Source organism: Scyliorhinus canicula, chromosome 9 (assembly GCF_902713615.1).
Source record: "Scyliorhinus canicula chromosome 9, sScyCan1.1, whole genome shotgun sequence".
Taxonomy (NCBI): domain Eukaryota; kingdom Metazoa; phylum Chordata; class Chondrichthyes; order Carcharhiniformes; family Scyliorhinidae; genus Scyliorhinus; species Scyliorhinus canicula.
Window position 1 is genome coordinate 33,378,756 of NC_052154.1, and position 24,289 is coordinate 33,403,044.

Consider the following 24,289-nt stretch of genomic DNA (forward strand, 5'->3'; position numbering starts at 1 on the left):
AATGCAGGGAAACACTTCATCCCCTCCAAGTCACATACCATCCTGACTTGAAATTATACTGCTGTTCCTTAACTGTAGCTTGGATAAAGTCCTGGAACTCCATTCCTGACAGCATTGTGGATGTTCCTACAATACATGGATTGAAGTGGTACAATAAGGTGGCTCATCACTACCTTCTGAAAGGGGATTGGGATGGGTAATAATTGCTAGCTTCGCCAGCAACACCCACATTCCACAAATGAATAAAAAACAGTGCACAAATCATAGAAGGTGACACGGAAGATTGAGAAAGCAGCTAATAAAACATAGGTGATATCAGGATGGATCCTGGATTTTATATTTGGAAGCATAGAATACAAAGCAATTAATTTATCATGAACCATTAAATTATGGGCGGCATGGTGGCACAATAGTTAGCATTGTTGCCTCACAGTGGCAGGGACCCGGGTACAATTCCGACTTTGGATGACTCTCCCTATAGAATTTGCATGTTCTCTCCATGTCTGTGTGGGTTTCCTCGGGTGCTCTGGTTTCCTCTCACAATCCAAATAGGTGTAAATTAGGTGGATTGGTCATGACCAATGTGTAGGGATACGGAGATAGGGCGAGGGCGTGAGCCTTGGTAGAATGCTCTTTTGGAAAGTCAGTGCAGTCTCGATGGGCCAAATGGCCTCCTTCTGCACAGTAGGGATTCAGTTACATGGATTGATTGATGAAGCTGGGACTGTTCTCCTTCGAGAAGAGAAGATTGAGAGGAGATTTGATCATTGTGTTCAAAAGCATGAGGGCTCTAGGAGGGACATAGGAAGAGTTGAGAACCTGATAACTGATTAATATTTATTCATTTATTCACAAATATATGCAGCGGTGGTTAGGATGTGAAATACTCTACCAGAGAGTCTTGTGGAGGCAGATTAAAAGCTTTGACAAGGTATTGCATAATTATCCAAAGAGGAACAATTTGCAGGGTTCACATTGAGGAAAAGCAAGTAACTGGGACTTGCTGAGTTTCTCTCACAGAGAGCTGGCATGGACATGATGGGCAGAATGGTTGCCTTCTGTGCTGTGATCATTCTGTATTTCTGAAACTTGCAATACTTTCTGAACTTCTTTTGATGATACAGCCCAAGTAATCATAGAATCCCTAAAGATGTGCAGAGTAGGTGGTTTGGCTTCGCTAAATTGCCCCAAATTGGAAAAAATTAATTGGGTATTTTAAAATTATTGAAAAAAATTTTTAAAAGGAAAAGAAACAGCACTCTAACTTGGCCTACTGCCCCACCCTATCCCCATAGCCCCACCTAACCTTTGAACACTAAGGGGCAATGACACTAAGGGGTATCATAGCCAATCCAGCTAACTTGCATTTCTTTGGACTGTGGGAGGAATCCTGAGCCCCCCGAAGGAAACCCACGCAGTCACAGGGAGAATCTGCAAAGTCCGCAGACAAGTCACCCAAGGTCAGAATTCAACCCATGGGGGCAGCACGGTGGCGCAGTGGGTTAGCCCTGCAGCCTCACGGCGCCGAGATCCCAGGTTCGATCCCGGTCACTGTCTGTGTGGTGTTTGCACATTCTCCCCGTGTTCGCGTGGGTTTCGACCCCACAACCCAAAAATGTGCAGGCTAGGTGGATTGGCCACACTAAATTGCCCCTTAATTGGAAAAAATAAATGAAATGGGTACACTAAATTTATAAGAAAAAAAAAGAATTCAACCCGTGTCCCTGGTGCTGTGAGGCAGCAGTGCTAACCACTGTGCCATCATGCTGCCCAATTGTGATTGAATATTTGTTGGAAGTAAGATTGCTTGTAAATTTCCATGTTAGTTTGTGAAACTGCAAAATTATTCTTTATTTTTTATCACTCAACAAAGGGCACTGTTTTGTTTTTGCAAAGGATTTGTTTGGCTGCACAGCCGGGACATTCTGTCCATCAGGCTGCCAAATTGGCATGACTCAACCTTTTTGTCTCCACCGGACAGTACTGCGCCTGCGCTGAGGTGTTTCTGACGCGGTGGCAGGTCACCGGGGCGGGGGAGGGGAAGCTGTTTCAAGATGGCCGCCTGGATAGCCTGGCAGCGGTATCACAGGAGCTGTGTGAGAAACCTGCCATCGGTATTGTCTGCCTGCAGCAGAAAGCTTGTGCAATTTCGGGCTTTTAGTTTGAACGCTGTTTTCCAGGAAGCGGCCCTGGGACGAGCCTTTGCCTGTCGAGGCTGTGACTTGAAAAGGACACGTTTTGACTTCTGTAGTTCTTGCTGTCACCAAGCCAGGGATCCTATATTAAATGTGAGTGAGCGTTGTTTATATTACTGTCCGAGGGAATGATACATTGATTTTTTTTAAAAAAGAACTTCCATTTGATGTAGATGTGAAATGAGTGTACCTTCTACTTGGTAGTTCAAAGTCAGTACTCATTGCAGGCCTGTTATATAACATTACATGATGGGGTGAAGAAGAAAATTACTGAAAATTAAGTTGGACATTTCGGACCAAAGATACAAACTTCAATTATTGAAAAGGAAGTACAGAATAAAATCCTGCAACATCGAAACAGCAATTTGATCCATCAATTAGGAGGAAGATTAGTCGTGGAGTTCTCCAAGGATCAGTGTTGGGACCTTTGCTTTTCCATTTGTTTTATTAAGGGGCAATTTAACGTGGCCAATCCTTCTACCCTACACATCCTTTGGGTTGTATGATGTGACCCACGCAGACATGGGGAGAATGTGCAAATTCCAGGTCCTCAGTGCTGTGAGATAGCAGTGCTGACTGCTGCGCCACTGTGTTGCCCTCTGGGACTGTTGCTTTTCCTGGCATATTAATGACCAATGTGAAATGTTGTGGGTTACCTAAATCACTGACATCAAAGACTTCCAACCAAGTTAGTTTATTGCTAGGCTCAGCAGCTATATACAGCAGTTATATACACTACTTGCGCTGTACCTGAGATCCTGGGGATAACTCCCACACATCTGCCACGTGACCTCTTTTGTAAATGTGACATCATATTCTCATGTGACCACTATCTATATCCTCCCTGTTTAGTTGAGATACCCAGTGGCACGGTATATTACAATGGGTGCCATTGGAAATTATGTATAGACCATTGTGTGACATGCAATAAAACAAACTGACAATGCATAATTATTTACAAATATACATATGAGGCACGGATTGGGCAACTGGTGCATAGCCCATCACATCTTCTCCATCCTCTTTTCTGTTGGAAAGCAAGCTGAACTTCGCAAGTCAGTTAAAGGCTAAATGGTAATTAAGTCCTGGAATCTTGTGTTTGGCCTGCTGAGGCACCCTGATTACACTGGTTGGTGGTGTTGTGGTCTTTCTGTGACCAGTGTCCTCACTGGTAGCAGCATGGGATGTTTCACCTGTGATCGTCAGGTGCAGGAGTAGCTGTGTTGGCCTCTGTAGGCGTCTGCATCTTTGTTGGTGCAGACTCCCTGCATAGGTTGGAAGACTGAAGGGGTGTGTTATCTGCTGGTGCTGGTTCTGCTGCTGCTGAAGTGATGCCAATTATGTACATAGTGGACACCATTTGAGACTAGCGCATAGCTGTTCGGCTGTGGGGGAATACCACCACCGAATGATCATGACCATGTGCCGGCTGAATCCTGACCGTTTCACCTGAGTCTATGGGCATCTCGATCATATTGCGTTTTGTTTTGCAATCTGTGCTGCAGGAGGGCCTGATTTATGTTGGTTTAAAGTTTGAGGTGTAGCAGAGCCTTAGCAGTAGGAATCGTGGTCCTGGTGCACTTGGATAAATGTCGTTGTGCTGACGATGGCAGGACCTGACATGGTAGATTCGAAAGGCTAAGGAGTGCAGAATAGTAATCTGTGTGATCCCATGCACATTTCTTGAGAAGCTGCTTGGCTGAGCGAACTGCTCATTCAGCCAAACTGTTTTACTGTGGCTACGGGGGCTGCTCGTGATATTCTCGCAGTCCCACGCGCGTGCAAAGTTGGGAAATTCCCTGGAGACAAATTGGTGAGCGTGGTATGCCCTGAGTCTCTGCGGATTCACTGTGTGGTAAAATACATTTTAAGTATTCAACTCAACATAGCAAAACAAAAACCCGTGACCCACCTCTAACACCCTCATAATACCCCAAAAAAGACCCAAACCCCATCTCTTGTGGAACCCCTCACTCGCACCACTCAAAATAAACTTGACTGTCTCCAAATAGAGGAACTCCAACTCCCCCAGCAACACCAAGCACAAGACGGAGAAGCTGTGCTCCACTCCAACAGGACCCACCTGCGAGCAATCAGTGAGGCGAAGGCTAAAACATCTGTTCCTGTCACAACTCCAGCAAGTCCAACACCCTAAATATGGCCCCCAGGGGGCTGGGCTTCAAATCCATGTGCAAGTTCACTGACATGGTGTTGAAGAATGACCTCTCATACTTTGGGCAGGACCAGAACTTGTGTACATCATTGGCCAGACCCCTCCCACCGCTCACAAAAGTCCACCACCTCCTCAAACAACTGAAACATCCTCGACTTTGTCAGGTGCACCCTATGCACCACTTTCAGCTGTATCCCCCTGGGGACAGCGGAAGCGGCTCTGTTGCCAGCGGCCTCGACCCCTTCCACCCTATCCCCGTAACCCAATAACCCCTCCTAACCTATTTGGTAGCCATGATGTGGAGATGTGCGCGATCTTCCTGACTTCCTGAAAGAGGCGCGATCACACCTCTTTAACCTGGAGTTACCTCTCTCTCTGCATCTTTGATGATTTGATTGCCTGCAGGTGCTCGCATTCCGGGGCATCTCTGACTGTGTCTATATAAACATTTCTGGAACAAGCCTTTCCATTCACCTGAAGAAGGAGCCGTGCTCCGAAAGCTCGTGTTTGAAACAAACCTGTTGGACTTTAACCTGGTGTTGTAAGACTTCTTACTGTGCAACCTATTTGGTGTCACAGGGCAATTTTTATCATGGCTAATCCACCTAACCTGCACGTCTTTGGACTGTGGGAGGAAACTGGAGCACCCGGAGGCAACCCACACAGACACAGGGAGAACGTGCAGACTCCGCACAGACAGTGACCCAGCGGGGAATCGAACCTGGGACCTGTGAAACCACAGTGCTATCCATGTGTGCTACCGTGCTGCCCTAGCACGTACTCAAGTGTTGTAAGACCGGTGGGGCTCCAAGCGCTTGTTTGAGTCTGTTGAAGACTGCTGTGTTGTGCTCTTCCCACACCATTCGATGTCCTGGTAAATAAGTTGAAAAATAAGTCCAATTCCCTCAGTATAACACGAGATGAACTCAGAAAGATCATTTGTCATACAAGAAAACACTAAAGCATGCTTTCCCATGGGAATGGCCACCTGTAGTTTAGCTGTCGTTTTGTCTGGATCGGGGTTTTCACCAACATTTGTGAGTAAATGGTCCACGTAAAGAACATGGTTGACCCTGAATCTGCATTTTGCTGGGTTAAGCTTTAATTGGATGGTCCTGATTCTGTTGAGGCCGGGACGAAGACATGCATCATGTTCTGGAATGTTATGATCCCAAACAAGGATGTAATCAACGATCATCTTGCAAAGTTGGCCATGCACAGAGTTGTACCATGCACCACTGGAATACTCACTGTCGCGGAGGAGTGTTTTTCAACTTTTTTTCCCAGGGCCCTACTTTTACTAACTGGCTGATGTTTGCGACACACGGCTTTCGACATTTGCAACACACCATTATTTCTTACGTTAAATGCGATAGGTGAGCCTGCTTGGTGCTCACTTCTCACTTGCTTCGTCATTCAATGTTACATTTCTGCTCAGGATTTCAGCTGATATAGGTTCTCGCTGCATTCTTTGAAAAAAATCAAAAGATTTATCCTCCAACTTGCCATGTGTAGTCTTCAAATGCCTTTAAGTTTAAAAAAAAAATTTATGCACCCAATTTATTTTTTCCAATTAAGGGGCAATTTAGCGTGGTCAATCCACCTACCCTGCATATCTTTGGGTTGTAGGGGCGAAACCCACGCAAACACGGGGAGAACGTGCAAACTCCACACGGACAGTGACCCAGAGCCGGGATTGAACCTGGGACCTCGGCACTGTGAGACAGCAATGCTAACCGCTGCCCCTCGAGACTGCACTTTTAAGAAGTGGAGACAGGACGGGGGGGGGGTCGTCCTGTACTAGCGATTAGCGACTTCTACATAGAGATAGACTTGCAGCGCTGGACGAGCTGACAGAAAGATTGGAGCTACTGAACGGACAGGAGCTCCAACATTTACAGATCAAAAAATGTTCTCAGCAAGGCAACGATGAGGTACTTTAGGGCCCTGAGGGACACTTGCTGGAGGAACTGCTGGAAGCAGACGTTATGGAAAAGGGGAACTGCGGGGACATGTACGGATGACTGTTAAAGGGCGAGGACACCACTCAACGGAGCAAGACAGGAATGGGAGGACAAACTATGGTCGGAGGTAAGAAGGGGGACTCTGGAGCGAAGCACTGAGCAGAGCCAACTCCACCTCCCTGCACAAGGCTGAGCCTCATGCAGATCAAAGTGGTGCACAAGGCGCACCTAACCAGAACCCGAATGAACAGGTTATTCCTGGAGGTGGAGGACAAATGTGAACCGTGCCAGAGAAGCCTGGCCAACCACAAACACAAGGTCAAAATTCAACGATATTAATTGAAAACAATTGCCTCTTCTATTACCCACAAAAATACGAGAGGTACCCAAGATCGGTGTATACTACCCATAAAGATGGCTTGGTAGGCTACGGATCTGATCGTTGGAACTCCTCTGGCCTGTCTTAATGAAGGTGGTTCTCGTTGGTGGTTCCTTCCTTCTGGTAATTTCAGGTCTTGTCTTCACTGCACTGATCTAGTCAAGGTCACCTCGCATGCCGAGTCTTCACTCCCAAGGGGTCAGAGTGCCTGTTTTTATCTCCCTTTGGCTTCGTGCCCTTTTTCCACTTCCTGTGGCCTTTTGCCAATGGGGTATCAAGGCTTTTAGTGCCCAGCGATCCGATTCACGAATCTCCTGGGCCGCCCCTTGTGTCCATCTCCAGTGGCTGTGTTTGCAAGTACACCTTGCCAAATAAGGCGGGAAATCGAGGCGCCTGAGGGTTTGCAGCAATAGGCCGGTGCATTTCAATCGGATCGATTATTGCTTGATGGCCGATTGACAGGGCAGGGTCAGACATACCTTGGCAGCCTGTCTGACCTCTAGCGTATTCGAACTTGGCCAGTTTGAATTCCCATGAGGCTGTGCTGGAGCGAAAGTGTCCGATTCTTTAATTTAAAATGGCAAATTTTAATCTGGCCTAAATGCTAGGCCCTGGTAGGTTGTCACAAAAGTAAAATAAAAAGGACTGGGAGTGTGGTTAGGGGATAGGATCTTGGGGGTTATCTCCAATGTTTGGGTTTTGTAAATTGTGTCTGGACTACACAGACTTGTTTATTTTGTATCGTATAAAATAAAAAACCTGAATAAAAACATTAAAAAAAAAAAATGCATACCAGTGAAACAGTTTGCACTTGCGAATTAAATAAAATAGGGTTCTGATCCTGTACCTAATTTCCGTTTATGTTTTGGTTCAGCAGTTAAGCCAAGCCTCCTGTTTGCCCATGGTTGTACAACATACCAGAGCTCTGTTTCATAGAACAGCACAGGAATTCTTGGGTGTTTAGGCAAACAGTTTTCCCTTAACCACCATCAGGGGATGCTGAACTGAAGGAGTTATTAGGAGGGATGAGTGGAAACTCGGTTGACGAGATCAGTGGAAAGACTGCTGAAGGCTCTGTACTTATTAATTTGTGGGATGTGGGCTTCGCTGGCCAAGCCAGCATTCATTGCCCATTACCAATTGCCCTTGAGAAGGTGGTGGTGCGATTGCCCTTGAGAAGGTGGTGGTGCGCTGCTTTCTTGCATGGTGTCGTCAGTACACCCAAATTGATGTTGGGGAGGGAGGTCCCAGCAACAGCGAAGGAATGACAATGTATTTTCAAGTCAGGGTGGTGAGTGTCATGGCAGAGAACTTGCAGGTGGTGGTGTTCCCTTCTGCTTCTAGATGGTTGTGTTTGTGGGTTTCAGCGGTGCTGTCTGAGGAGCCTTGGGCTCTGTACTAATCGTGAGGCAAAGAAATGAGAATGCATAGAAAGCTCAATTTAAATGAATGGAGTGTTTCAGCAGGAATGGAAGATTGTTGGTAATTGCAGTGGTGTAAAGATTAAGTGGAATTCAAAAGTAGGTATTTTCAATTTAATGTGTTGGGAAACTTGGCACCAATATAAGTCAGCAAATACCGGATAATGAGCAATTGCAGCAAATAAACAGAAACTACCACAACTGACTATTACAAACCATAGTTATGCTAATAAATGATGTGGCTGCTGGCCATATTGTGGCTGGTGTGTCACATATTAAGCCCATCCAGAGATCTGTAGGCAAGCTGAGGGCACCTGACTGCACTGGGTGTCTTACACATCTATTGAATAGCGGGCATCACTCAGCTTAAACAAAAAAAGTACTTGTACAATAGACTGTTAACTGTGTGCTTTCTTAAGAACCAATGGATTGTTTATAGTTATTGTTTACTGTTAAGAGTTGTTTGAGGTTGTAACTTGCAGGACAGGCTAAGGGAGACCAAGTAAATAGAGAAACTGCTCCGGAAAAGTGGAAAAGTTGAGAGCCAGAGGACACCAATTTAGGGTGAATGCCAAAAGGTCCCAAGGCTACATGTGGACATACATTTTGTTTTACCTACTGGGTGGTTAGGAACTGGCTTGCAGTGCCTGGAGCTTGGGTGGAAACAGATTCAATTGTGGGTTTCAAAAGGGTTATCTGAATGAAAAAAATTCCAGGGATTCGGAGAAAAGACAAGGGAATTGAGCAATGTGAGTTGCTCTTCCAGGGAGTCAGTACGGACACAATTGAAATGGGCTCCTTCAGTGCTATAACTGTTCGATGAATCTTAAGGTTCACACACTTGTAAATCTTTTTTTTTATTTTTAAAAAATAAATTTAGGGTACCCAATTATTTTTTCCAATTAAGGGGCAATTTAGCGTGCTCAATCCACCTACCCTGCACATCTTTGAATTGTGGGGGTGAAACCCACGCAGACACAGGGAGAATGCACTTGGAAATCGTAAAGGGGATGAGCAGTGCAACACGCAGGCGGTGTCCAACAAACATAGTTTAGGGACAACGTTAGTACTGTGAAAGTTTTGGTTTCTGTAGGATCACATAGTTTTCGAGGGTCCGGTGGTGGTGCATGATTGAGTTTTATTGCAAAAATTAAGTTAGTACACTTCAAAAACAACAAAAACACATAATAAAAGAAGCAGAAGCCCAGCAGGGCATAAGGAAGAACACAGGCTAAGAGAGAGAGAGAAAAAAGACAGGCAACACTTGTGCCAGTAACCTTACGTTTACAAGTTTTGAATTGTGACTTCTGAATGGTGGTCTCTACTATCACTCACATTGATATTTGACTTACTGGCTGTGCTCCCTTTGAAGCCTGTTTGAGAGGCTGATGTAAGGTTTAACCCCAAGCTGACCTTGACTCAGAACAATGCAAGCTTGTATTTCAACTGCAGTTACAATATTTTTAGAACTTGGATATTAACTAATTCCCTACGCTCTCCTTGGCTTTCTTTTACAATTTAGAGTACCCAATATTTTTTTCCAATTAAGGGGCAATTTGGCGTGGCCAATCCACCTATCCTGCACATCTTTTGGGCTGTGGGGGTGAAACCCACGCAGACACGGGGAGGATGTACAAACAGAGTTTGCACAATGACCCGAGGCCAGGATCGAACCCAGGTCCTCAGTGCCGTGAGGCAGCAGTGCTAACCACTGCGCCACCATGCCGCCTCCAACATAGGCTATTCTCTCGCCTGTGGTCAAAGAGGATGTGAAGATATGTTTTAAAAAAAATTTTATTCAAATTTTCACATTTTCACAGAAAAGAAAATAATAACAGAAAATTCTAAGAACAAAAAAAAACAGAACCCCCCCCCCGGGTTGCTGCTGCTGCTGACCTTTTGTTTTTACCGTTCTGCCAGGAGATCTAGGAATGGTTGCCATGTCCTGAAAAACCCCTGCGCTGACCCCCTTAGGGCAAATTTCACCCTCTCCAATTTAATAAACCCCGCCATATCGTTGACCAAGGCCTCCACGCTTGGGGGGCCTCGCATCCTTCCACTGAAGAAGAATGCTCCGTCGGGCTATTAGGGACGCAAAGGCCAGAACACCAGCACTCCCGGGTCCACTGCAACCCCAAATATTGCGAGTTCCTAGCCTGGATTGACCCTGGATCCTACCACCCTCGATACCGTCCTTGCTACACCCTTCCAAAATTCCCCCAGCGCTGGGCATGCCCAGAACATGTGGACATGGTTTGCTGGGCTCCCTGAGCACCTAATACACCTGTCCTGGGTCCCAAAAAACCGGCTTATCCTTGTCCCGGTCATATGAGCCCTATGCAGTACCTTAAACTGTATGAGGCTAAGCCTCGCACATGAAGAGGAGGAGTTCACCTTTTCTAGGGCATCCGCCCACGTCCCTCCCTCAATCTCCTCACCCAGCTCCTCCTCCCATTTATCTTTCAGCTCCTCCACCGAGGCCTCGTCTACCTCCTGCATCACCTGGTACACTTCCGAGATCCTCCCCTCTCCAACCCATACCCCCGAGAGCACCCTGTCCTGGACCCCACGCAGCGGCAGCAGGGGGAACCCCGCCACCTGCCGCCTGACAAACGCCCTTACTTGCATGTACCTAAAGGTGTTCCCCGGGGGAGCCTGAACTTCCCTTCCAGCTCACCCAGGCTCGCAAGCTTCCCGTCTATGAACAGGTCCCCCAGCCTCATGACACCTGCCCTGTGCCAACTCAGGAACCCGCCATCAAGTCTCCCCGGAACAAACCGGTGGTTCCCCCGTATCGGGGACCCCACCTCCCTCCATTGCCCCCAAATCTTGAGGGTAGCTGCCACCACCGGGCTCGTGGTATACCTTGTCGGAGGGCGCGGTAGCGGCGCCGTTGCAAGCACTTCCAAGCTTGTACCAACACAGGATGCCATCTCCAGCCTCTTCCATGCCGCCCCCTCCCCGTCCATTACCCACTTACGCACCATCGCTACGTGGCAGCCCAATAATACCCACAGAGGTTGGGCAACGCCAGCCCCCCCCCCCCCCCCCCCCCCCCCCCCCATCCCTGCCCTGCTCCAAGAACACACGTCTCACCCTTGGAGTCCCGTGTGCCCACACAAACCCCGTAATGCGCCTGAAAAAGGCCTTCAGGATAAGGATGGGGAGGCACTGGAACAGGAACAGAAACCTCGGGAGCACCGTCATCTTGACTGACTGCACCCTACCCACCAAAGACAGCGGCAGCATGTCCCACCTCTTAAACCCCTCCTCCATTTGCTCCACCAGCCTTGTGAGGTTTAGCTTATGCAAGGCCCCTCAGCTCCTGGCCACCTGAACCCCCAAGTACCTGAAGCTCCTCTCCGCCCTTTTCAGTGGGAGCCTCCCAATCCCCCCTCTTGGTCCCCCGGGTGTACCACAAACAGCTCGCTTTTCCCAAAGTTAAGCTTATACCCTGAGAAATCCCCAAATTCCCAGAGAATCCCCATCACCACCGGCATTCCCTCCACCTGTTCCGCCACATACAACAATAGGTCATCCGCATAGAGCGACACTCGGTGCTCCTCCCCACCCCGGACCAGCCCCCTCCAATCCCTCAGCGCCATAGCCAGGGGTTCAATTGCCAGCGCAAAAAGTAGGGGGGACAGGGGACACCCCTGCCTCATCCCTCGGTATAGTCGAAAATACTCCGACCTCCTCTTATTCGTGGCCACACTCGCCATCGGGGCCTCGTACCACAGCCTCACCCAACTGACAAACCCCTCCCCAAACCCGAACCTTTCCAGCACCTCTCACAAGTACCCCCACTCGACCCTATCAAAGGCCTTCTCCTCATCTAGCGTCACCACTATCTCTGCCTCCCCTTCCACTGCCGGCATCATAATAACGTTCAAGAGCCTCCGTATATTACTGTTCAGCTGCCTCCCCTTCACAAACCCCGTTTGATCCTCGTGGATAACCTGCGGCACGCAATCTTCTATCCTCGTGGCTAAGATCTTTGCCAACAAGTTGGCTTCCATATTCAGGAGTGAGATAGGCCTGTATGACCCACACTGCAGGGGATCCCTGTCTCGCTTAAGGATCAAGGAGATCAGCGCCCGAGAAATCGTCAGGAGCAAAGCCCCCCCCCCTCGCCTCGTTGAAGGTCCTAACCAACAGGGGGCCCAGCAGGTCTGCAGACGCCTTGTAAAATTCAACCGGGAACCAATCCGGCCCCGGCGCCTTCCCCGACTTCATGTTCGTCAAGATCAACTGGCGCCCCCAGACCCTCCACCCGTCCCTCCTCCACCCTTGGGAATCTCAGCCGGTCCAAAAACTGCCGGAGGTTCGGACCGATATAGTCTCTCATAAAAGTCCCTGAAGACCCCATTAATGTCTACCCCCCCCCCTCTGCACCACATTTCCTCCCCGGTCCTTAACTCCACCAATCTCCCTAGCCGCATCCCGCTTACGGAGCTGGTGTGCCAGCATCCTACTCGCCTTCTCCCCATACTCGTACACCGCACCCTGAGCCTTTCTCCATTGAGCCTCCGCCTTTCTGGAGGTCAACAAGTCGAACTCAGCACGAAGGCTGCGGCGCTCCCTCAGCAATCCCTCCTCCGGGGCCTCCACGTACCTCCTGATCTCCCCCACCAATCTCTCCCTTTCTCTCTGCTCCCCTCTCTCCCTGTAGGCCCGAATGGAGATCAACTCTCCCCGAACCACCGCCTTCAGCGCCTCCCAGACCGTCCCCACTCGGACCTCCCCATTATCGTTGGCCTCCAGGTACCTCGATGCATCCTCAAACCCGCCCCCTCACATCCTCGTCCGCCAACAGCCCCACCTCCAAGCGCCACAACGGGCGCTGGTCCCTCTCCTCCCCCAGCTCGAGGTCCACCCAATGCGGGGCATGGTCAGAAATGGCTATCGCCGAGTACTCGGCGTCTACTACCCCCGCAATCAGCGCCCTACTCAAAACAAAGTCGTCGATCCGGGAGTAGGCCTTATGCACATGGGAGAAGTATGAAAATTCCCTGGCCCTCAGCCTCACGAACCTCCAAGGATCCACCCCTCCCATCTGGTCCATAAACCCCCTATCAAAGGCCTTCTTCGCATCCAGCGCCACCACTATCTCTGCCTCCCCTTCCACTGCATCGATCATGAACTGGATCGATCTAGTGGCGGATCCAGCATGGTGTTGAAATCCCCCCCCCCCCCCCATTATCAGGCCCCCCACCTCCAAATCTGGAATCCGGCCCAACATGCGCCGCATGAAACCCGCATCATCCCAATTCGGGGCATATACATTGACCAGCACCACCCGCTCCCCTTGCAGCTTGCCGCTTACCATCACGTACCTCCCGCCGCTGTCTGCCACCACACTCGACTCCTCAAACGACACCCTCTTCCCCACCAGGATCGCCACCCCCCAGTTTTTTTGCATCCAGCCCCGAATGAAACACTTGGCCCACCCAGCCCTTCCTCAACCTGACCTGATCCGCCACCTTCAGGTGCGTCTCCTGAAGCATAGCCACTTCCGCCTTCAGCCCCCTCAGGTGCGCGAACATGCGGGACCGTTTGACCGGCCCATTCAGTCCCCTCACATTCCAGGTGATTAGCCCCGGTCATTGTACTTCCGTAAGTCAGCCGACTCCTGCTGACCCCGGCTGCTCCCGCCACCCCAATTACCCTCCCCAGTGTCCCCCAACCATTCCCCCAATGCCGCCCCCGCCCCCTGCTTCTCCAGCGCGGGAGAGAGGCCCGCGACCCCCATCCCAAGCCCCACCCCCGACCCAAAACGCGGGAAGACAGGCACATGACCCAACAGGGCCGCGAACCCCACCCAAACCCGTAACCAGTGAAATAATAAAAATCCCAACATGATATGATAAAACACCCAAGTAAACAGATAACAGTCTCGCAAAGCAGAAAAGAAAAGGCAAGACAGCAAAAAAAAGCATCGTCTAATAGAACCAAAAAGAGTGAAAGGACATCAAGGAGGACAAAGCCACCGGGCTGCGTACAACGTTCCCCAGCTCCCAGTCCTCAGTTCAAGTCCAGCTTCTCTGCCTGGACACAAGTCCAGGCCCCCTCCGGGGAGTCAAAATAAAGTTAACGGTCTTTTATAAGTGGCCCACAGGCGTGCCGGCTGTAACAGGCCAAACCTGACCCCCTTCTTGTGGAGCACTGCCTTCGCCCGGTTAAACCCAGCCCTTCTCTTCGCCACCTCTGCACTCCAGTCCTGGTAGATCCTGATCTCCGTATTCTCCCACTTACTACTCCTGTCCGTCTTCGCCCAACGAAGCACACACTCACGGTCGATCAAGCGTTGAAATCGGACCAGCACCGCCCTGGTTGGCTCGTTCGGCCCGGGCTTCCGCAGCCGCACCCGATGGGCACTCTCCAGCTCCATGGGTCCCCGGAACGACCTCGCACCCATCAGCGAGTTCAGCATCAGGACCACGTAGGACCCCAAATCCGAACCTTCCAGCCCCTCCGGGAGGCCCAAAATCCGCAGTTTCTTCCGGCAGGAGTGGTTCTCCATCTCCTCCATCCTTGCCAACCATTTCTTGTGAAGCGCCTCGTGCGACTCCACCTTCACCGCCAGGCGGAGGTGTTTGTCCTCGTTCTCCGAAGCCTTTTGCTGCAGCTCCCGAATCTCCGCAGCCTTAGCCGTCTGAGTCGCCCCGAGCCTGTCCAGCGATGCCCTCAATGGCTCCGCATCTCAGCTTTTAGTTCCTGGAAGGAGCGCAGCAGCAGCTCCTGCTGCTCCCTCGCCCACTGCCGGTTCCCTGCCCACCACCATCTTGTCCTTTTTGCCTCGCACCTTCTTCTGCTGCAAAGTTGATTTTCTGGTCACTTCACTTCTAGTCCAGCCCATCCACCGGCCGCCAAGCGCCGAGGCTGCATTCCCACCTGGGGAAAAATCAAATCCGTGCCGTTGCGGGCCCTTAAAAGAGCCCTTGGTGAGATCTTTTCCAGTTGTTCCCTTTGCTGCTAGAATCCAGCTTTCACAAGGGCCCTCAGGTCAGCTTGAAGCCTCTAACACAGCCCTTCCCCCGCCTGCATGCTGAATAGGCTTTTGTCTCTCTGCTGCAGCCCCAGCCAAATCCTACACTGTTTCTGCAGGACTGGAAACATAGAAACATATAATTCCTGGGGGAAAATACTCCTCCAAGATTCACCTATACTTTTTCATAAAAATACCACTCCATATTGCTTAAAAAAGAGCTCTTTTCTGTGATCTTAGCAGGAGCTGCCGTGTGTGTGACCACTGGAAGTCGTGAAGATATCTGTTAAGGCCCCAGCTATTTCTCCCCTTGAATTCCGCAGTGACCTGGGATAGATCCCAATCGGGCCCGGGGTCTTGTCTACCATAATGCAATTTAGGATACTCAACACTTCCTCCTTTGGTGACAAAGAAAATTGATGCGGGAAGGGCTGTGGATGTAGTTTCTATGGACTTTTGCAAGGTGTTCGACAAGGTCCCATATTGCAGACTGGTACAAAAACTAAAATCACATGGGATTCGGGTCAATTACAAGGGGGCACAGGTTCAAGTGAGAGGGGGAAAGTTTTTTGTTAAAATTTGGAGTACCCAATTACTTTTTTCCAATCAAGGGGCAATTTAGCGTGGCCAATATACCTACCCTAAACATCTTTGGGTTGTGGGGTGAGACCCACGCAGCTACGGAGACTATACAACCTCCACCTGGACAGTGACCCAGGGCTGGGATAGAACCTGGGTCCTTGGCACCGTGAATCAGCAGTACTAACCATTGTGCCACCGTGCCGCCCTCCAGAGGGGAAAAGTTTAAGGGTGATGTGCGGGGTGCGTTTTTCACAGAGAGTGGTGGGTGCCTAGAGTGCACTGCCAGAGAATGTGGTGGAAGCAGGCACATTAGCAACATTTAAGAGGCATCTGGATGGGTACATGAATAAGGAGGAAATAGAGGGATACGGACCGAGTAAGCGCAGAAGGTTTTTTTAGTTCGGGCATCATGATCGGCACAGGCTTGGAGGGCCGAAGGGCCTGTCCCTGTGCTGTACTTTTCTTTGTTATTCGGGTAGATGCTGGGAGACTATTTCCGTGACCTGGCGTCTAGATCTAAAGGTCACAGTTTCAGAGTAAGGGGTCAACAAGGACTGAGACGAGAACTTTCTTCACTTGAAAGTGGTGTGAATCGCTCCACTCCAGAGAACTGTGAATGCTTAATAATTGGGTATGTTAAGGACACCATTGGGGCAACATGGTGGCACAGTGGTTAGCACTGCTGCCTAACGGTCCCGGGGTCCCAGGTTTGAACCTGGCTCGGGGTCACTGTCCGTGTGGAGTTTGCAAATTCTCCGTGTTTGTGTGGGTTTCGCCCCCACAACCTAAAGATGTGCGGGCTCGGTGAATTGGCCGCGCTAAACTGCCCCTTAATTGGAAGAAATTTATTGGGTACTCTAAATTTATTTAAAAAAGACACCGATCAATTGCTTGTTTGATACTGTGGAAATCAAGTGATATGGAAATCGTGCAGGAAGATAGGCTATGATCTTACTGAATGGCAGAGTGCGTTTGAAAGGCCTGCAGTGCTCCTGTTTCTAATGTGCTTATTTATTCTATCATAACCCTTTGTAGTTTTGAAGATCTCTTGGGTCATACCTCAAATCTCCAGTGGAAAAAACACCAAAGTTCTCAAGTCTCTCTTCAAAATTGGATCTCTTCCAAATGGGTAAAACATATGTATCTGCACTGCGTATTTTCCATCGTTTTTATATTTAAGTTTAAGTTTGTCTCCTTAATTTTGTACAAGCTACAAAATTGCATTTGCCTAGTTTATGGCCTGAGACAATGCTTTACAATCTAAAGCAGACAATTGTAAAATTAAGATTACCCAGTTAATCATCCACACCCATCAGCATTATTGCACTAATTTATTCTCAAGGCAACCTTGCAAAAAACTTGTTTTTAACTTGTGTTAGTTTTATGGTTTTCAGACCCATTTTCTTTTGCTGATTGACAGATATGCAGCCGGTTCTGATTTGAAGGTGTAGCAGTCATGAAGCTGGATACTTTGCAACATGTTGCTTCCTCACTATACAGAATATTGTAATCACTTTTTTTTGTTAAAAGATGCGATTTTCGGCCAAAGTATTGTGGTGGTTGTACCCAGTAAGATTACAAGTAGCGATTGGGGCAATGAGGGTGTATGCGGGATGTGCGATTAAGAAGTGGTCACTGAATGGATGCAGCGGAAGATACATTGCCTGGCCTCTCCTGTTCTTTTGTGTATCAGGGCTAACACACCGTGAGCAGTAAAACAATACTTCAGATACCAGTTCAATTATATTCATATAAAAGCAGAAATTTAACCAATACCACATTCTCCCCGTGTCTGCGTGGGTCTCATCCCCACAACCAAAAGATGTGCAGGGTAGATAAATTGCCCCTTAATTGGAAAGAAAAATAATTGGGTACTCTAAATTTATTTTAAAAAGAAAAGAAATTTGACCGAAACAGTTTTAAAAAAACTTTAGTGTTCTGAGTCAGTAAATGTTAAAAATAAAAATTCTCTAGACTACCAATGGAATCTTCATTTGTTGGTGGGAGGTGGTGGGTGTAAGCGGGTTTGGACTCTGGAATCATAATTACAATTTCAAAATTTACAGACAGCACAAATTTGTGAAGCAGAGGTGGTTTAGTTAATGAAGAGAAGGATTGAAACAAAATACAGGATGACGTTAGGGGCTCAATGGAGTAGACAAGCTGAGGGATATGGGGCTCCAGATAAGCTTTTTTTTAATAAACATTTTATTGAGGTAGTTTTGGTTTTACAACAAAAGAAAACAATATACATGAATCTTCCTCCCTTACAGGTCCCACCTTTATTAACCCCATACTCAAAGCTCAACTAACCCCCCCTTTCTGCTGACGATTAATTTTACGCAAAGAAGTCGACGAAAGGTTGCCACCTCCAGGCGAACCCTAACATTGACCCCCCCTCAAGGCGAACTTGATTTTCTCCAGAGAAAGCTAGCCATGTCAGATCGCCAGGTCTCCGACTTCGGGGGCTTTGTGTCCCTCCAAGCTAATAGTATCTGTCTGCGGGCTACCAGAGAAGCAAAGGCCAGAACGTTTGCCTCTTTCTCCTCCTGGATTCCCGGATCTTCCGACACTCCGAAAATCGCCACCTCCGGACTCGGTGCCACCCTTGTTTTCAACACTGTGGACATGACATCTGCAAACCCCTGCCAAAAGCCCCTCAGCTTTGGACATGTCCAGAACATGTGGACATGGTTTGCTGGCCTTCCCGCACACTTTGCACACCTATCTTCCACCCCAAAGAATCTGCTCATCCGGGCCACTGTCATGTGAACCTGGTGAATGACCTTGAACTGTATCAGGCTGAGCCTGGCACATGTTGTGGACGCGTTGACTCTACTCAACGCGTCTGCCCATAGACCGTCCTCCATCTCTCCTCCCAACTCCTCTTCCCACTTGCGCTTCAGCTCCTCAGTCTGCGTCTCCTCTGACCCCATAAGTTTCTTGTTAATGTCAGAGACGCTCCCGTATCCCCCTTGGTGGTAGGAACGTTAAGGTTGAAACCTGCCTACGTAGGAAGTCCCGCAGCTGCAGGTACCTGAATTTGTTTCCCCTCGCCAATCCAAACTTCTCCTCCAGCTCCCTCAAACTCAGAAAGCTCCCCTCTATAAACGTATCCCCCATCCTCTCAATCCTTGCTCTCTGCCATTTCCAAAACCCCCGTCCATACTTCCCGGGGCAAACCGGTGATTATTTCAGATTGGAGAACAAACTGATGCTCCCTCTTCTCCCACATGTCTCCTCCATTGCTCCCAGACTCTCAGGGCTGCCACTACCACGGGACTGGTGGAGTACCGTGCCGGCAGGAACGGCAGAGGCGCTGTTCTCAACGCCATTAAGCTGGTGCTCTTGCATGAAGCCGCCTCCATACACTCCCATGTCGACCCTCCCCCACCGCCCACTTCCTGATCATGGCTATATTCACCACCCAATAGTTACTAAAATTTGGCAGCGCCAGCCGGCCCTCTCCCCGGCTCCGCTCAAGCATCCCCTTTTTTACTCGCGGGGTTTTGCCTGCCCAGACAAAGCCAGGGGAAGGGTGGTGGTGGGGGAGGGGGAGGGGGGGGGAAGAGAAGGGTGGTGGTGGAGGGGGGGGGGGGGGGAGTGTGGTGGTGGAGGGGGGCGGGAGGGTGGTGGTGGTGGGGGGGGGGAGGGTGGTGGTGGGGGGGGGGGAGGGTGGTGGTGGGGTGGGGGGGGGAGGGTGGTGGTGGTGGTGGGGGGGGGGAAGGGTGGTGGTGGTGGTGGGAGGGTGGTGGTGGTGGGAGGGTGGTGGGGGGGGAGAAGGGTGGTGGTGGTGGGGGGGAGAAGGGTGGTGGTGGTGGGGGGGAGAAGGGTGGTGGTGGTGGGGGGGAAGAGGGTGGTGGTGGTGGGGGGGAGAAGGGTGGTGGTGGTGGGGGGGGAGAGGGTGGTGGTGGTGGGGGGGGAGAAGGGTGGTGGCGGTGGGGGGGGAGAAGGGTGGTGGTGGGGGGGGGAAGGGTGGTGGTGGTGGTGGGGAAGGGTGGTGGTGGTGGTGGGGGGGGAAGGGTGGTGGTGGTGGGGGGGAAGGGTGGTGGTGGTGGGGGGGAAGGGTGGTGGTGGTGGGGGGGGGGAAGGGTGGTGGTGGTGGGGGGGGGGAAGGGTGGTGGTGGTGGGGGGGGGGGAAGGGTGGTGGTGGTGGGGGGAAAGGGTGGTGGTGGGGGGGGAAAGGGTGGTGGTGGTGGGGGGGAAAGGGTGGTGGTGGTGGTGGGGGGAAAGGGTGGTGGTGGTGGTGGGGGGGAAAGGGTGGTGGTGGTGGGGGGGGAAGGGTGGTGGTGGTGGGGGGGGGAGGAGGGTGGTGGTGGTGGGGGGGAAAGGGTGGTGGTGGGGGGAAGGGTGGTGGTGGGGGGGGGAAGGGTGGGGGTGGGGGGGGGAAGGGTGGTGGTGGTGGGGGGGGAAGGGTGGTGGTGGTGGGGGGGGGAAGGGTGGTGGTGGTGGGGGGGGAAGGGTGGTGGTGGGGGGGGGGAAGGGTGGTGGTGGTGGGGGGGGGAGGGTGGTGGTGGTGGGGGGGAAAGGGTGGTGGTGGTGGGGGGGGAAAGGGTGGTGGTGGGGGGGGGGGAAAGGGTGGTGGTGGGGGGGGGACGGGTGGTGGTGGTGGGGGGGGAAGGGTGGTGGTGGTGGGGGGGGGAGGGTGGTGGTGGTGGGGGGGGAAGGGTGGTGGTGGTGGTGGGGGGGGAAGGGTGGTGGTGGTGGGGGGGGGAAGGGTGGGTGGGGGAAGGGTGGTGGTGGTGGTGGGGGAAGGGTGGTGGTGGTGGTGGTGGTGGTGGGGGGGGGGGAAGGGTGGTGGTGGTGGGGGGGGGAAGGTGTGGTGGTGGGGGGAGAGGTGGTGGTGGTGGGTGGGGGGTGAGAAGGGTGGTGGTGGTGGGGGGGAGAAGGGGTGGTGTGGTGGGGGGGAGAAGGGTGGTGGTGGTGGGGGGGAGAGGGTGGAATGGATGGTGGTGGGGGGGGAAAGGGGGTGGTGGTGGTGGGGGGGGAAAGGGTGGTGTGGTGGGGGGGGAAAGGGTGGTGGTGGTGGTGGGGCGAAAGGGGGTGGGGTGGGGGGAAGGGTGGTGGTGGTGGGGGGAAGAAGGGTGGTGGTGGTGGGGGGGAGAAGGGTGGTGGTGGTGGGGGGGAGAGGGTGGTGGTGGTGGGGGGGGAGAAGGGTGGGGGTGGTGGGGGGGAAAGGGGGGTGGTGGTGGGGGGGAAAGGGTGGGGGTGGTGGGGGGGAAGGGTGGGGTGGTGGTGGGGGGAAAGGGTGGTGGTGGTGGGGGGGGAAAGGGTGGTGGTGGTGGGGGGGAAGAAGGGTGGTGGTGGTGGGGGGAGAAGGGTGGTGGTGGTGGTGGTGGGGGGAAGAAGGGTGGTGGTGGTGGGGGGAGAAGGGTGGTGGTGGTGGAGGGGGGGGAAGAAGGGTGGTTGGGGGGGGGGAACAGAGTCTCATTGTCCGCCGACGACCTGCTCTTATAAGTCACGGATCCAGGGCAGCACGGTGGCCTAGTGGTTAGCACAACCGCCTCACGGCGCTGAGGTCCCAGGTTCGATCCCTGCTCTGGGTCACTGTCCGTGTGGAGTTTGCACATTCTCCCCGTGTCTGCATGGGTTTCGCCCCCACAACCCAAAAAAAAATGTGCAGAGTAGGTGGATTGGCCATGCTAAATTGCCCCTTAATTAGAAAAAATAATTGGGTAATCTAAATTTAAAAAAAAAGTCACGGATCCAGTGTCTAGGATGGGTGGAATCATGGGAATCCTGAGGGAATTCGGCCGGTTCTCGGGGTATAAGCTGAACATGGCAAAAAGTGAGTTGTTTGTTGTCCCAGGTGAGGGGCCAGGAGGTCTGGCTGAGGGGGCTGTCGTTTAGGTTAGTAGGGGACAGTTTTAGATACTTGGGGATACAGATGGCGCGGGACTGGGGCCGGTTGCACAAGTTGAACTTGTCTCGGTTGGTAGAGCAAATGAGGGTCGAGTTCCGGAGGTGGGATGCGCTCCCACTGACACTAACGGGGAGTGTGCAGACTGTTAAAATGACGATCCTCCAAAATTCTTGTTCGTTTTCCAGTGTCTCCCCATTTTCTTTCCGTGGTCTTTTTTTGAAGAAGGTCAATAAAATGATTATGGTTTTGTGCGGGTGAGAAAGTCCCTGTGGGTGAGGAGATTGATGCTCGAGAGGAACCAAGGGGAAGGGGGACTGGCGCTGTCAAACTTTGGTAATTACTACTGGGTGGCCAACATAGCTATGATAAGGAAGTGGGTGCGGGGTCGGGTTGGGGCAGATGGAGGTCGCTTCGTGCACGGGCACCAGTTTGGCAGCCCTGGTTATGGTGCCCCTGCTGCTCCTGCCAGCATGGTATTCCACCAGCCGTATAGTGGTGGCGACTTTGTGGATCTGGGGCCAATGGAGAAGGCATGTGGGGGAAGTGAGAGCATCAGTTTGGTCCCCAATTTGCGACAATCACAGGTTTGCCTCGGGGAATATGGACGGTGGGTTCCGAACATGGCGGAGGGCTGGGATTGAGAGGATGGGGATCTGTTCTTGGAAGGGAGCATTCCGAGCATGAAGGCGCTAGAGGAGAAATTTGGGCTGCCGAGAGGGAATGATTTAAGGTACTAGCAGGTGTGGGACTTTCTACGCAGACAGATTCCATCCTCCCCACGCCTGCCACTTGGGGGGATCCAGGACAGGGTAGTGTCCAGTGGATGGGTGGGGGAGGGGAGGGTCTCCGATATATACAAAGAACTTAGGGGGGCAGAGGAGCTGAAGCTTAAGTGGGAAGAGGAGCTCGGAGGTGAGATAGGGCTTATGGGCGGAGGCATTGAGCAGGGTAAACGCGACCGCAACATGCGCTAGGCTCGGCCTGATTCAATTCAAGGTCGTCCGCTGGGCCCACATGACAGTAGCCCGGATGAGTAAATTTTTTAGATTGGAGGACAGGTGTGCCAGATGTTCGGGGAGGACCAGCGAACCATGTCCCCATGTTCTGGACATGTCCAAAACTCGGGGGTACTGGCAGGGATTCACGGACGTTATGTGCCGGGTACTGAAAACAAGAGTGGTGATGAGTCCAGAGGTGGCAATTCTTGAGGTTTCAGAAGACCCAGGAGTCCAGGAGGAGAGAGAGGGGCTGATGTTTTGGCCATTGCTTCCCTGGTAGCCCGGCGCCGAATTCTGCTGGCATGGAGGGACTCAATGCTCCCAAAATCGGAGGCCTGGCTGTCGGATATGGCGAGCTTTCTCAGTCTGGAGAGAATTAAGTTAGCTCTGAGAAGGTCACTGTCAGGGTTCACCCGGAGGTGGCAACCATTTATCGACTTCTTCGTGGAAAATTAATCGTCAGCGGGTGTGGGGGATTAGGGCAACGTAGATTAGGGGGGAAGTTAGGCGGGTCCTTGTAGTGGGGGAGCTGGTTTTTTGCACAATGTTGATTGTTTTGTATTGTTATTGTTTACTCTACCAAAATGCCTCAATAAAATTGTTTATCAAAAAAAGAGATCCAACATCTAAACAAACACACCTCCATCCCCCAACAGTGCAAATGTGAACTTTAACTCACTCAGCTCTGCAAATGGTTCAAATCAATACAGAAGGCATACAAAGAGCGTCCACAAAACAAGAAACTTTTTAAACATGAACGTCGCAGCAAAGCTCAAAAGTTCTCAGTCCGCCACCAGTCCTTTCCTTTTCGCAAAGTCCAGCGCTTCCTCAGGCGACTTGAAACAAAAATGTTGCTCACCGTACGTGACCCAGAGACGGGCCGGATACAGCAGCCCGAACTTCACCTTTTTCTTAAAAAGGGTCAACCTGATCTGGTTAAAGCCCACTGTTCTCCTGGCCACCTCCGCACTCAGGTCCTGATAGATCCGCAGGATACAGTTGTCCCATTTACAGCTCTGTGTCTGTTTGTCCACTGTAAAATGCGCTTGTGATCTAAGTACATATGGAATCTCACCACCATTGCCCTCGGGGGGGGGGGGGGGGGGATGGGGATGTGGGGGATGGATGGGGGGAGGATGGGGGGGATGGATGGGGGGGGGGATGGGGGTCTCCCATTCACTGCTTCTTCGCGAGCGCTCTGTGAGCCCTATCCACTCCAAAGGTCGGGAGAATGTCCCATCCCTCGGCAGCTTCTGAAATGTCTGCTATGTATGCCCCAGTGTCCGCTCCTTCGGGCTCCTCCGGACCCCTCCGGGAGCCCAGCGATTCTCAAGTTCTGCTGGCAGGACCTGTTCACTAAGTACTCCACCTTCTCCAGGAGCCTTTTCTGCTGGTCTCTCAGCAGCCCCACTTCCAACTCCACCGCAGTTTGAAATTCCTCCTGGTCAGCCAGCACCTTCTCTACTTTCTGGATCGCCCGATCTTGGGCATCCAATCTAAGCTCCAGCCGCGCAATTGACTCTTTAATCTGGTCCAAGCAGTCCCGACTCTGCTTGGCGAAGCCCTCCTGGATAACTTGCGTCAGCTGCTCCGTGACCACTGGGTCGACGAGCCAGAGATCTGGTCCTCCGCCATGCTTCCGTGCGCGGCAGCTTCAGCTCAACCTTCTCTGTTCGTCTGTTTCTGCCTTTGCGAGCACTTCTATTCCTCCTCTCCATGCACTGAT

The 24,289-nt window shown here is 51.4% G+C and overlaps 1 protein-coding gene across 1 annotated transcript in view; it reads left to right on the forward strand.

The window, feature by feature from the left end:
- The first annotated feature begins 2,004 nt into the window (after nucleotides 1-2,004).
- spg7 (SPG7 matrix AAA peptidase subunit, paraplegin) overlaps nucleotides 2,005-24,289 on the forward strand; it is a 90,347-nt gene continuing 68,062 nt past the window's right edge. Inside the window, 1 exon segment of the mRNA XM_038806481.1 lies at nucleotides 2,005-2,288. Coding sequence (XP_038662409.1) covers nucleotides 2,055-2,288 — 234 coding nt within the window. The 5' untranslated portion in view covers nucleotides 2,005-2,054.